This window comes from Centroberyx affinis, unplaced genomic scaffold, assembly GCF_046629955.1.
Source record: "Centroberyx affinis isolate AG114_WGS23_722 - 3 ecotype Tasmania unplaced genomic scaffold, CSIRO-AGI_Caff_v1 ptg000503l_1, whole genome shotgun sequence".
In the NCBI taxonomy this organism is placed as follows: domain Eukaryota; kingdom Metazoa; phylum Chordata; class Actinopteri; order Beryciformes; family Berycidae; genus Centroberyx; species Centroberyx affinis.
In genome coordinates this window covers 926459-939461 of record NW_027279155.1, presented here as the reverse complement: position 1 = coordinate 939461, position 13003 = coordinate 926459, and the positions used below count along the sequence as shown (strand labels likewise).

General features: G+C 41.2%; 3 protein-coding genes across 8 annotated transcripts; 1 reads left to right on the top strand and 2 right to left on the bottom strand.

Annotated features, from left to right (window-relative positions):
- The first annotated feature begins 385 nt into the window (after window positions 1–385).
- On the top strand, window positions 386–7413 carry atg4b (autophagy related 4B, cysteine peptidase). Of its 3 annotated transcripts, none has more exons than XM_071517564.1 (13): window positions 386–424; window positions 2043–2144; window positions 2367–2438; window positions 2548–2646; window positions 2873–2974; window positions 3078–3150; window positions 3406–3485; window positions 5083–5279; window positions 5727–5805; window positions 5943–6088; window positions 6314–6370; window positions 6487–6580; window positions 6698–7413. In XM_071517564.1, the coding sequence occupies exons 1-13, from the start codon at window positions 415–417 to the stop codon at window positions 6769–6771; spliced, it is 1185 nt and encodes a 394-aa protein (XP_071373665.1). In that variant the 5' UTR covers window positions 386–414; the 3' UTR covers window positions 6772–7413. The 3 variants fall into 3 exon arrangements, with proteins under 3 accessions (XP_071373665.1, XP_071373666.1, XP_071373664.1); XM_071517565.1 differs by having other exon boundaries at window positions 6314–6384; window positions 6501–6580; XM_071517563.1 differs by having other exon boundaries at window positions 2533–2646.
- Window positions 7414–7530: 117 nt separating this feature from the next.
- Window positions 7531–8945, bottom strand: dtymk (deoxythymidylate kinase (thymidylate kinase)). Of its 4 annotated transcripts, none has more exons than XM_071517566.1 (5): window positions 8693–8945; window positions 8457–8565; window positions 8060–8150; window positions 7764–7961; window positions 7531–7668 (listed from the first exon to the last, which is right to left on the bottom strand). In XM_071517566.1, the coding sequence occupies exons 1-5, from the start codon at window positions 8820–8822 to the stop codon at window positions 7558–7560; spliced, it is 639 nt and encodes a 212-aa protein (XP_071373667.1). In that variant the 5' UTR covers window positions 8823–8945; the 3' UTR covers window positions 7531–7557. The 4 variants fall into 4 exon arrangements, with proteins under 4 accessions (XP_071373667.1, XP_071373669.1, XP_071373671.1 ...); XM_071517569.1 differs by having other exon boundaries at window positions 7558–7668; window positions 7764–7889; XM_071517568.1 differs by lacking the exon at window positions 8060–8150 and having other exon boundaries at window positions 7764–7986.
- Window positions 8946–9395: 450 nt separating this feature from the next.
- On the bottom strand, window positions 9396–12716 carry agxta (alanine--glyoxylate and serine--pyruvate aminotransferase a). Its single transcript, XM_071517620.1, has 11 exons — window positions 12558–12716; window positions 12052–12244; window positions 11817–11881; window positions 11631–11731; window positions 11451–11521; window positions 11274–11358; window positions 11086–11184; window positions 10878–10947; window positions 9993–10088; window positions 9668–9796; window positions 9396–9534 (listed from the first exon to the last, which is right to left on the bottom strand). Exons 1-11 carry the CDS (start codon window positions 12714–12716, stop codon window positions 9427–9429), a joined length of 1176 nt encoding a protein of 391 aa, XP_071373721.1. The 3' UTR covers window positions 9396–9426.
- Between the last annotated feature and the right edge of the window lie 287 nt (window positions 12717–13003).

The following is a 13003-nucleotide window of genomic DNA, read 5'->3' as shown; positions in this document are numbered from 1 at the left end:
ACAAGGCTCCGTCAAAGTACATATCCTGGTAGCTATACTACTATTAAAACATCGCATAACTACCCCATTGCAGCAGGAGGTAAACACGCAGTCACGAGACATATGACACGTTTAAAGGCTTTGTTTACAGATTGGGAGGCAGTCGGTAATAGTCGAATCCTGCCATAGCGCACAGATCTCTATAGTATGTACGCAGCACGGCCCAATGCGAGGATTGTCACACTGTAATTACAAATCTGTAAACGTATCATTCTTGGAGCTAAAATGATCCCTCCGCCCAAAACAGAAGATCCCATTGGATGCCGTTAGAAAGACCCGCCTCTTTTCGAATTCCGCAGCAGAGATTCCCTTCCCATTGGTCAGGTGGTTTGCAGTGCAGGACACAACAAACAAGATAGGGTGAAGACCGTCGGGATGGATGCAGGTAGGCAAGATTTTTGAGCAAATAACTGGGGTTTTCTCCCCTTTAGCTAGCTAACCTGGCCACGGAATATTCACAGTATCGGTATTTTATACTTGGCAACAGATCTCCGACTCTGTCATGAAAAGATAGCCAACTCCAATTGTCAATCCAAGACACAGACCCCCTATTGCTTTCTTTAGCCTCGTTAACGTTAGCCTGCTAACGTGATGACTAGCTAACTGCTAGCTGACGTTAGCTAACTGTTATTGGTATATCTTGTGGATTCCTCGTATTGACAGCTGGTTGTACAACTTCATAACCCAATGTATGGTATCCAGACGTCATCCACGATTGTTTCACGGGATGCTATTTCGCTATCAGTAACTTGCCGCCTGTCCTTGGTTTGACTGTTTATGCTAACGTTACGCCCAAGATGAGACATCCCTATCGATGCACTGTCACCATAAGAGTCATTAGGCAACTATTAGCTATCCAATGCTATCTAAGGTCTCGACTTGAGAGACTACTTCGGCTATACCAACACAATTTTGCTACTTGACTGATTTAGGTTACAATACTCATAGAAACTGAGCAGCCTTTCTCTTTCGTAACTATACAACTGATAGATCCAATTAAACAATTTTTAGCTATGTCTTTATCCGTGAGCCTGTAAAGCACACAACTGCTGTTTATATCTAGTGAAGTGTCCAAGCTAACTATTGGTAATCAAACAGGTAGCTAGTCAACCATCTCTTGCTTTCTCTTGTTATTCCTTTTTTGTGAATGTAACGTAGACTACATTGTAGAAAGCTTTAATCAATATTAAAATCATAGATACATTTCGCAACGTAACATAACAGGCATCGGTGGGCCTAACGGATTTTTTCAAAAGCAGGGAGCTCTCTACCCTTAACTGGTGTCCACAAACCACTGTGCCAAATTTTAGACCTGGCTATGAGCCCAGTAATCATCCTAATTGCAATGAAAAAGTCTACACTTACAGTCCATAATTGTGATTGCGTTTTTCCATTACAAAAAAAACAAAAACACTTTTTTGAGGTTGCCTTTGAATGCTGCCTTAGTGCTTTAGTACTTAAGTGCCACATAACTAATGACAAGGGAAGTAAACTTTTTGTGGGTAGTATGAATATTGGAAAAACTTATGATTAAGTATATATATTTTTAAATATAATAACAGATTGCACAAGGGAGACTTTTTAATGATGTCATTGTTGATGTCAATGGTGATTTATTGATCCCCATAAGGAAGTTCTCTGCTCCCTTGCATAGGAAGTCAAAGGTCTTGACGACAACTACAGCTACAGAACAGCAGCAAGACACTAAAATCCCTATCAGCAGAGCTGATAGGGATTTTAGTGTCTTGCTGAATGAAACTTAAGCTTGGTGAATACCCTCTGGCGCCAATACTTTAATCCAGGCTACTTCAATTGAAGAGAGGCCTCCGTACTATGCGGGTCTCAAGTCTGTCAGGGCAGCTTGTGGACACTTCATCCTTCATCCTCACAGTCATCAGCTGCAGAAAGTGGCCAGTGCTTAGCAAAATGATAATGAGGACACTCTTCCTTTGTCAGGTGCTTCCTACAGATTCACAGCTGACTCATGTCTTCTTGTTTTTCAGCTACATTGACATACGACACACTTCGTTTTGGAGAGTTTGAAGATTTTCCTGAGACCTCAGACCCTGTGTGGATCTTAGGGAAAGAATTCAATGCACTCACAGGTAGGACTGTAGAAGATGTAGGCTAGTTGTCATAGTGGTGTGTGTGAGTGTGAGAGAGAGTGAGAGTGTCACTGATTAAGTAAGTGATGGAGAAAGACAGAGCAAGAGAGAGCGATACCAGTCATTTATGGGCTAGTGGATGAAGTCATAGAAGCACAGCAGCCAAACACTTGTGTGGATGTGGATGTATTGTCATATGCTGATTTCTGATTTTTCATTTAGAGAAAGATGAGATTTTATCAGATGTCACTTCACGACTGTGGTTCACATACAGAAAAAACTTCCAGCCAATTGGTAAGTTAAGACAGCCAATGTCGCCCCTCAACAGCACTTTTTGAGTAATCTGGGTTTGTTCATGTACTTTCAAAATGTATCTCATGCTTGACAGTTGATTGTGTTACAGGGGGGACAGGACCAACATCGGATACAGGTTGGGGATGTATGTTACGGTGTGGCCAGATGATCCTTGGCGAGGCTTTGGTCTGTAGACATTTAGGCAGAGGTATGACTCCTTTGAAAATACAAAAAAATCTTTCCTTGACACAGTCAGTCCCCATCATTTGAGATCTTGACAGAAACAAGTCTAGCTCATCTCTTACTTTAGGCATAACCTTTTAATCAAGTGATTTTCAGCACTGTCTGGCACCGACTGCTATTCTCGAGTGAGTAGACTATACCATGAAGAGCTTGTTTTAAGCAGCCTTGATAACTGGCTAATTGTTCAGCAGACTGGAGATGGGTAAGAGGCCAGAAACAAAGAGAAGAATACATCAGTATTCTCAATGCCTTCATTGACAAGAAAGACAGCTACTATTCCATCCATCAGATCGGTAAGCACTGACTGTCAAACCTATCCATTTATGACAAAGAGCCTGCTTAGATAATCCCGAAATAATTTCCATAAAATTTTTTGTTTTTTCCAAAATGCTGCAGCCCAGATGGGAGTTGGAGAGGGAAAGTCCATAGGCCAGTGGTATGGACCAAACACAGTGGCCCAGGTTTTAAAGTAAGTGCTGTTCTGAAGCAGCTGAATGCTACAGATAACCACTACACACACTGAGATGCAGTGAGTCACATGACAGTTGCATCATATTTTACTGTCTTGTCTCTTTTTTTACTCTTTCCATATACCAATGCCCCACTGTCTGATAATTAAAAAAAGAGATTAGAAACTATAGTGAGAGGAAGTTAAAAAGCATCTGAAGACGTATCCTTCAAACTTGGGAAAAAAATGTGGCTCAGTGTGCTGTCTTTCTCTCAGGAAACTGGCAATGTTTGACTCGTGGAGCCGATTAGTTGTACATGTGGCAATGGACAACACTGTGGTCATCGAGGAGATCAGTGAGTGGAGTTGTTACTTTTTTTCCCTCCTGTTATCATTCATTAGCATAAACAGTTTAAATGTCACTCCTCTACTTGTACTCTAGGTTAAAATGTGGTCTGTGTAGAGATTGGTAGTGTCAACATAATATTTACACAGTTATAAGTAGCATAATTTCAACAAAATCTTACAGGACCAAGTTACAATTACAGGAAAAAACATCCAGAAATGTATCTGAGTTGGGGTACAAAAAAAAAGACCAAATTAGTCCAAAGATAGCATTTTGGGACTTTTTCATGTGCAATTGTTTAAAGAAGACATGGAATGCTATTTAGGTGGAAAGCTTCCATCAGATGATTGTTTTGGCAAATTAGTATGTTTATAATTTCACTACAGTGTAAAGTAGCTGTATGGCTAATATCAGTATTTTACACCTGAATAGGCCTACTCAGAACTATGCATAGACAACCTCTCTATCGGTCTACTGCATCACCTAATGCTAAACTGGCTACGGCAGTGAGGGTTTTGTTAACATAAGCTACAAATTTGGTCATAAAATGTATTTTGCCAATAGATAAATAGAGACTTAAAAGCTTGATTCGTTTTTGTAGCACAGAGCGCCTACATAGTTTTGAGAAGAGATTCTTTGTTGCTGATGATACAATTACATTAACTTCAGACTTTATTGACCCACGAGGGAAATTTGCTTTGCAGACAGGGTTTACAGCTAAAACACACAATAAAATAAGAAAACAACACACTAAAAATACATAACAAAAAAGAAGAAAATCACAGAAGTTACTACAACATATACCATATGTGCCAACATCAGTTAATAAGACCAGACAAGGAGTCAATAGCTCAATAGAGTGCAATAAATAGTTTTTTATACAGGCATAAGATGCTACATCATTGCTAGTGCAAATTAACCAATCACATTGCAGGGAGGGATAAATGAGTCCTGGTACTTGTGTTGTGGCACCCAGAGGACATCAGCTCAAACTGCCATTTAAGGAGGTGACTCCTTCGGGAGGGATCAGTTGAGAATGGCACTGGCTATCGCATGCCTCTCAAAGATTTAGTTGTCCAATTCAATTTCCTTTCCTTTTATTACAGAGGGTTTGGGAATGGGTTGTAACTCTCCAAAATCTATTGCCATGTCCTTATATAGTTGCAATTGCGAACACCACTTACAGGTATAAGCTACAAGATTGTTTCTCAGAGCAAGGTTGTATAAGACAGTGGATCTTTTTTGGCCTGTTCAAACTGAAAGTACTATAAAGGAAGTCAGAGTCAGCAACCTCAGACAAAATGCACCTCTCTGTAGACAAAAAGAGAAATATGGAAATATATAAAAGTATTGTAACCACAAGCTCAAAAATTGAATGAAATGGTTATCATTAGAACTTTTTAATAGTTAGAGGGGACAGCAGTGACAGTCTAGGTAAATTATTGAACACTAAAAGTTATGTTTTTAGATGAAATGTACTTGATTAACAGTTATTAACCGCTATTCACTTGAATAGGTATGTCATTACAAGGTCTTCAAGCCCATCTCTGTGTCTACACTATTCTTTTTACAAAGGTTAATGCTTTGTGGTTATTTTTTCACTGCAGAACGTCTTTGTATGCCTTGGCTGGACTTTGGAGGAGCCTGTGCTGAGCCGGAGGGAGCGGGGGAGCTGAACGGCTGCCTGGAGGGAGCCTGCGCTCTGGCTGAGGAAGAGACGGCCCTCTGGAAACCTCTGGTCCTCCTCATCCCGCTCAGGCTGGGCCTGAGTGATATAAATGAGGCCTACATCGAAACCCTGAAGGTGAGGTACTTCAAGGTATATATTTACACTGTAGAGCTATTATATTAACTAGAATATTTTATATTTTAATCTCATAGGTTTTCTATGGGGGGAAATTGCCACAGGAATGCATGTTTTTTTTGGAGTGTTTTTTTTTTTTCAAACATGGGCAATGTCATCAGAAACTTGATTTGCAAAATCAGAAATTGCATTTCTCTAGTTTCCTTTGTGACATGTGTTTAGACATCTGTATGGGGTATCCACCTGCCTGTAGCCCTTGTGTAAAACACCTCCTCCTCTCCACAGTTGGGTAGGAGAAAAACAAATCTGCATGGGTGGCAAAAAAACCCTCTGCCTCAGAACAGGCTGAAGAAGCCCCCTTGAGACACAACCACTACTTGAGTTAAATTGAGGCAAATTCAGTCATAGCTGGGGTCAGATAAACCCTCTTATTGTCTCTGTTCACAGCAATGCTTCATGCTGCCTCAGTCCCTGGGCGTTATTGGGGGAAAGCCCAACAGTGCCCATTACTTCATTGGTTATGTCGGTATGTTCAGTCTCTGTGTTAGTGAAATTAACACTCAACTGTGCACTGCAAGCAACTCATGCTCGCCACTTGATTTTTTACTGTCAGCAGGAGAACAAGCTGGTTCTCAACACGCTCGTCTCTCTTTCAACATTCAGGAGAGGAACTCATCTATTTAGACCCACACACCACACAGCCTGCAGTGGAGCCATGTGAAGACGGCCAGGTCCCCGATGAGACGTACCATAGTCAGCACCCACCCTGCCGCATGCACATCTGTGAACTGGACCCATCCATCGCAGCGGTAGGAATCCCTGGGAGGGTCATATAGGGCAGAGCTTGGTTTCTCAAACTAACACATCACAAATGACATCAAACATACTTTTCCCAGTGATGGCAAGAGTTATGCCCAGCTGTATCTGAAGAAACTGCCTATTGTTAAATGTGAATGTGAGCAGGCTGAAATATCTTTACAGTAACTAGATGTTCCACAGCTGTTCAACAGATATTGTTTTCTGGTGTTTGCCAGGGTTTCTTCTGCAAAACGGAGGATGAGTTTGATGACTGGTGTATGCGCATTCGAAGGGTAAGTCTCTGTGGGCACTTGTTGCTCTTCTGACTTGTATAATAGTTGTTAAATATAGGATCAGTAGCCTACTGGAGGAGCATTTACGTCATGAAATGATGTGTTCTGTTTTGTAGCTGTCCTGCAACAGAGGCGGCTTGCCCATGTTTGAACTAGTAGACAGTCAGCCCTCTCACATGGTCAGTGTGGACGTCCTTAACCTCACTCCTGGTAAATACACTGCATTTTTACAAACCTTCTTTTGGGGGAAATATCTATACATTCTTGAGAAATGTATTTTAATGGCACTTTTTTTTTTTCAACCTCCTGACCCCCTCTTCTATGCAGATTTCTCAGACTCCGACAGGTTGGAGCGGTTCTTTGATTCGGAGGATGAAGAGTTTGAGATCCTGTCCCTGTGAGGAACATATGAACAATGAGTTACTGTTCTCGACAGTAGGCAAAAGATTCTCTGTCTCTTCTCTGCATCAGAAGGGAAGCCAAAGGGGATGAAGATTACTGGTGACCTCTCGAGCCAGTCCAGCACCAATGGTGTAGTCATGTGTGTCACACAGCGTTCTTCTTAACAGCCTCTGAATGCTCTCTGTATCCAACATGGAGACTGCCTGGTGGGAGGCAGTAGCAGGAGCTCAGGATAAATTCTGTATGCACATCTTCACATAAATGTGTTTCCATTTGAGTCTTAACACTTTAAATGTTTATTTTGAAGTGATATGGTGCCTTTCCCTGACTCCATAAGCAGAATTGCCATAACAGTTTATGTTGTTTAGACACACAATGGTTCATGACACCCATGGCTTACGCAGTTTGTCACTAATATCTGAAGTCTGTAACAGCCTGTAATGAAACCAAATTTAGATCAGATTTGCAGACCAAGTTGTATTAATTGTTCATGCAAAGTATCCTTGTCAAGTCTAAAATCTGTACACTAGTTGATTTGAAGATTATTTATTTACTCAACACAATATGTAGACAGGTGAAAGAACATTAGACATGTAATGGAAAAGAGGATTAAAAAGTTCAAATAAAATACAGCTCTTTGACATTTGGCAATGGCATATTTCTGCTCTATCCCAAGAAAATATGAAAGCACGTCCGAGTCAGAATCAGTCTGTTTCTTCCCCCTGTTTTTTTTAGTGCCGATATGGACTTCCTTGGCTTAAAACAGTGTAGCCCAGATTGCAGGTTCACTTCCACAGCTGTCCAAGTGGCTGATTCTCAGCTGTGTTGATAGCATTTAAGGTACGGGTCTTGATGTCCGTGTGCACATCCTCGACACTTTGAGAAGCATCAATTACCTAGAAGAGACAACATAGACATTTATATTGGAAGATCGAGTTTTTGCAGATTTAAGTATCCATAAGTCAAATCTTCACAGCACCCTGCCTCATACCTGCCAGTTGACTGAGGGATCCTTCATCAGTTGTTCAAATTTCTGTTGGACGGCTCTTTGGAAAACACTGGTCTCATATCTCTCCTCTCCAAACTGACCTCTGAGAGCGGCCTCAGAGGGATTCAGCTGCAGGAACATCACCAGGTCTGGCTTTGGCAGCCCCACGTCAGGCTTCATGCACCAGTCCAGACAGAAGCCCTGTATGTAGAGCAGAAGTGTCAAGCTTGGCTCCTGACAAACACACACAGTCTGATAAGCTGGATGCATGCAGGTTGAGAGGTTGCAAAAAGACTCACTGGCTTGGCACTGGTGAAAGCAGCTCCAGAGAAGGCATACCTATCTATAACCAGAGTGGTACCCTGATCCAGCTTCTTCTTCATTAAAGGCCTGCGGATCACAGAGTAACTTTGATCATGATGTTGCACAAAGAACACAGGCTCTTACCTAATACAGGCTGAACATAGGCAACCTATCAAAGCTGATGACTGAAACAATATGCGTTATGCAGTTTAGAGTCTGTATCCTTCATAATATTCATAGTATTCCCATGATGTCACATGCATTTCCTCCCAATATGGTGTTTTACCGTGGCAGTCATTTGATTATAATCACCTGTTATTTTACTACCAAGGTGGCCGTGTGCCTATGTAGCAGAACACTAAGAACAGACTTATGTTATTAACTGCTCCTTACACAAGTTCCCAGCGGTTTGCAGAGAACAGTAAGTGGACGGTGTGGTCCTCCAAGTCGCTTTTCTTTTCAAGATAGGCGCTGATCAGCTGCCCGATCGTTGTAGTTCTGTCTGTCACAGAAACCCAGACGATGACAAGTTGAACAGATAGTAATGTGCAATGCAAAGTCTGGGTGGAGTAACGTTATTTCAAAAATATCTCTAGACATTAACTATATGCAAAGAAAACAAATCTCACCGGGGAATCGCATCATCTCAGCTGGTCGACCACTTTGTTGCAACACCTGCACTAGCTTGTTGCACTGGGTCGTTTTCCCGGCCTTGTCCACTCCCTCCAGCACAATGAGTGCTCCTCTTTTACATGCCATGGCTCCAAAGAGTGTGTTAGTGTTGTTGTCGTCTGTTTTACAGATAGAGACTAACGAATAAGCCTCTGTAAATCGCAGCCTAGGCCGTCACTGTGACCATTTGCGCGCCTTTTACTGAGGCAAACTGTCAATAAGGAAGTACGAATTGACACTTCCAGTTTCTTCTTTCCGGTTTCTCCTTTTTTTTTTTTTTTTTTTTGTCATGTATTATTGTACAGAAAATGTCCAATTATCCGTCGCTCTATATGTTCATTGTGTTATACTAAAAATGTAAATATAAAATAATATTGAAATAATAGTGTTCACAATGAAGCATACGTAGGCAGAGATGGAAAAAGTCTGACGTCAGCGCTTCAACTACAGACCGCCACCTGCCGTTGACAAACGGTTACTTCAATGTTTTTGAGGACAGATGGGACAGATCCACTCTGTCTATTCAAATACTGAGACAAGCAGCTAAATTATTCTCTGTTGTTTTAAATAGGTTTGAAAAAAAAAAACAGCAAAAGACAACTAGTGAGAATATGGTTTCTTTATTAGACATCTTCCTTAGCAACAGTTGCATTGATTCAGGATCTTCTACCCAGCATGCAACAGCAGTATGTTACACTCTGCTCTTGTGGCAGTGTTTAAGAGCATCTTTTAATGCTCCCAGCACCATGTCAACATTGGCCTTGCTGCTGTTACATCCCATAAGTCCCACACGCAGCACCTGAGAAGAACAAAAACATCTGGGGCTTAGACAGGATTTTGGAGACTTCTTGGTAGATCAGCATAGTCTACACAGGTAGGCTACAAAATAATTTATAACCTACATAAGCATAATAGCCATATCTTTCTCTTACCAAGCCAACTGATGGCCCAAGCCCTCCAGAGATCTCTAAATTGTGTGTTTTCATGATGTAGGTTGTGATTTCTTTCCAGTCATATCCAGGAGGAGCAACAATAGTCGTAACTGTGGGCAACCTTGCATTCTGTAACAATCATCAAAGTGAGACATAACATAAACTAAAACTTAGGTAATACTAACATTATTATCGTTTTTCCCTTTATTATAGTTTTATATTATGATTATTGTTATAAAAAGTATTTGCAGGTACATGTGGATAGACAGATACACAGGTTCAACATGGTTAGACATGTGCTGTGCAGTGAATACTTGAAACTCACTTTTTCTTTGACAAAAAGTTTCAGCCCCATGCTCTCTAGGCCACTGTGGAAGTACTGTGCCACTTTTCCATGCCTTTCCCATGAATTTTCCAGACCCTTACAGGAAGGACAAAATAATGTAAACACAGAGACACGGTCAAAGCCTACACGAGTTGCATGTTCATTCATAATCCATTTGTGTATCTTGTGCTTTGCATCTGAGATATTATACAAAAATATTTAAATCTCTACATAATAAATTTCTATTTAAATATGTAAATAGACAGCATTTTCAACATTTTGAAATGCGCAAATGCTTTCTCACAGATATCTAAGAAACAGCACAGTTAAAAATTGTAATTCCAGAAATGATTTACCCATGATACTTAATCGCTTAAGTCCCAGAGCAGTTATATATTACACAGCTGTTAAGCAAGCTGCCAAAGGAGAAACTAGTAACTAGTCTACACAGTTACCACATTATTCATAATATACATAAATTGGCTACACTTCTTCTGTGGGAGCAATTACTGCCATACAACGCAAAAGAGCAAGGCATCTCCTATCCTGAAAAAATATTGCAGGTACAGAGGTGGAATGTATATCATGTGATTGCATTTAACGGTGTATTTTTTGATTATATGAATTCTAAAACCTTTTACCTTTAAAACACACACAAAAGTAGCTATTGCTGTTTGCCTTTGTAGGACAAAACAGCCTGAAGGTTAGAGAAGCGAGCTTGTGTCTGGAAAATTGCCGGTTCAAACTGGACGAGCAGGAAAACTCAGAGTGACGGAGGTGAAGAGGGAAGTTTTGTTCTCTCCTCCCATTGTCAATGAAATACCTGCTCAGTGGCTAACAGTACAGATGCATTATCAAAATGTTCAGGTCTAACACATTTCCCACCTCTTCAGCAAGGATACACAGACTCTCCCTCAGAGAGTAAAAAGCAGAAACTGGTCCTGTGTGATGATATCTACAAAGAGGAATAACAGCTCAAATACAGTATTGTCAGGTAAAGCAACACAATTTTGCAAGTATGGGTAAAGATGAGACCAATGTTTGAAATGTGATCGGTTCATACTGTCTGCAGCATTACAGAAAGATGTCTTACAGTCTTGATGGCTTGCCATCACATCCCCAGTAGTTTGCCAGCCAACTCAGATCCAAGAAGAATGACACAGGTTTCGTCTTCCGGTTGAATACTTTATGGCTATAGATACAAAGTCAGGTTTTAATACACATGCTAGCATATATTTTAAATTGTTACTTATAGGCGTGCAGAGTAAATACATTTCTCACCAAGCTCTCTCACTGAAGGAGATGGGTGCTGTACCAGGAGGTGCGTTCAGAACCTTTTGGGAGCCGGTGTATAGGATGTCTATCCCTGAAAACCCAAAGATCCAAAATCCTCATTTACATAATCAAAACTAATAATATACCACAAAACAGACATATTGGCCTGATGGAATACTAAACCTTGCTTGTCCATGTACAGAGGCGCCCCTCCCATTGAAGCCACAGAGTCAACGAGGAACAAGCAATTATACCTAACAAGAAAAACCATGGCACAAATCATAACACAGCTATTATCTCTTTGTTATTTGTTACAGTTGTGATGATGATGATGATGATGGAGGCAGGAGCACAGCATCTTACTTATGGCACAGGTCTCCGATGCCATCTAAAGGATGCAGGACCCCCGTAGAAGATTCTCCATGTGTAAGGAAGAACAGGACTGGCCTGTGTTTTGACAAGGCCTACGGTGAAATAACATGATCACTCAGACTCTGAGTTACATCCAAATAACACAAGACTGAAGGATGGAGTGTTATGAAATATTACCTGCTCAATTTCTTCATTAGAGAAGCAGCCACCAGGAGGTGCAACAATGGTATTTACTCTAGCACCTGTTGGATTTACAGGTATGTTAAACTACTATTAGTATATTACTAATATTAGGCTAGTATATGCTTATTCGTCTACCAGTGTTACCAATGATATTCTGTTTCTGAATCAGCTCAAAGGGATTTGTATTCCATCACTTATGCAAGCATAGCAAATGCTGTGTCAAAAGCACCTATCCTCTCGGCCATCTCCGCTGCTCGCTCCCCCCATATGCCGTTGACCGCAGTCAGGACACACTCTCCTGGCTCCACTGCGTTGAAGATGGCACACTCCATGGCAGTGTGGCCAGTGCCGCTCACAGCTAAGGTCATGTTGTTGTGAGTCTGGAAAATGTACTGGATTCCACTCTTGATGTCACTCATGATCTGTTAAGTGAGCAAATGTTGGGGTATGAAGACAATTAAGATATACGTGTATTTATCACCATCATCTTCACCAGATATGCAGATAAAATCACTCAGAATTTGCTTTCCAGTAAGGTGTCAGGCACTGCAGTACCCTACTGCATTCGTTCAACAAGTATTTCAATGCGGAATATAAAGAGGGTCTCTTCTTTAATTGGTAAAGAATTATGGGTCAAAGTCTGTGCGTAAAAGTCAACTTTCATTTGCCGTTTTATTGCGATGTGTTGTGGCAATCGCTCCATGATTAGTAATTGAGCAAACCCCACCAATTTACCTGAAATATTTCTGGATGCATATGTCCAATGACGGGATTTGCTCCGGCCTCCAAGATGCGAGGAGGTACATTGGAAGGTCCTGGTCCAAACATGTGGCGATGAGGCACCACGAATGGTTTCTGCAGGCATTTCGGTGGCGGCACAGAGGCGGACGACATACTTACTGCAGGACGATAGATAAAGTAAAAACGCAAAAAGTTTTGGAACCAGGTAAAGTAGGCAGCTGCACGGTTCAGTTGAGCACACCCCTCTGTCTGACCAGTGAGCTCCTCATGTCATGACTTTGTATCTCTGCGTCTTGTCACAACATTGCTTTTCCCCCTCCTCCTCCCTCTGTCAACACTGTCATGGTTTTCTATGCGTAATGCGCAATGTAGTCTGATACCTTTCACATTTTAAAATGTAAGCAGCATGAGCGTCATTTAGCACACATTCAAATGTTAAT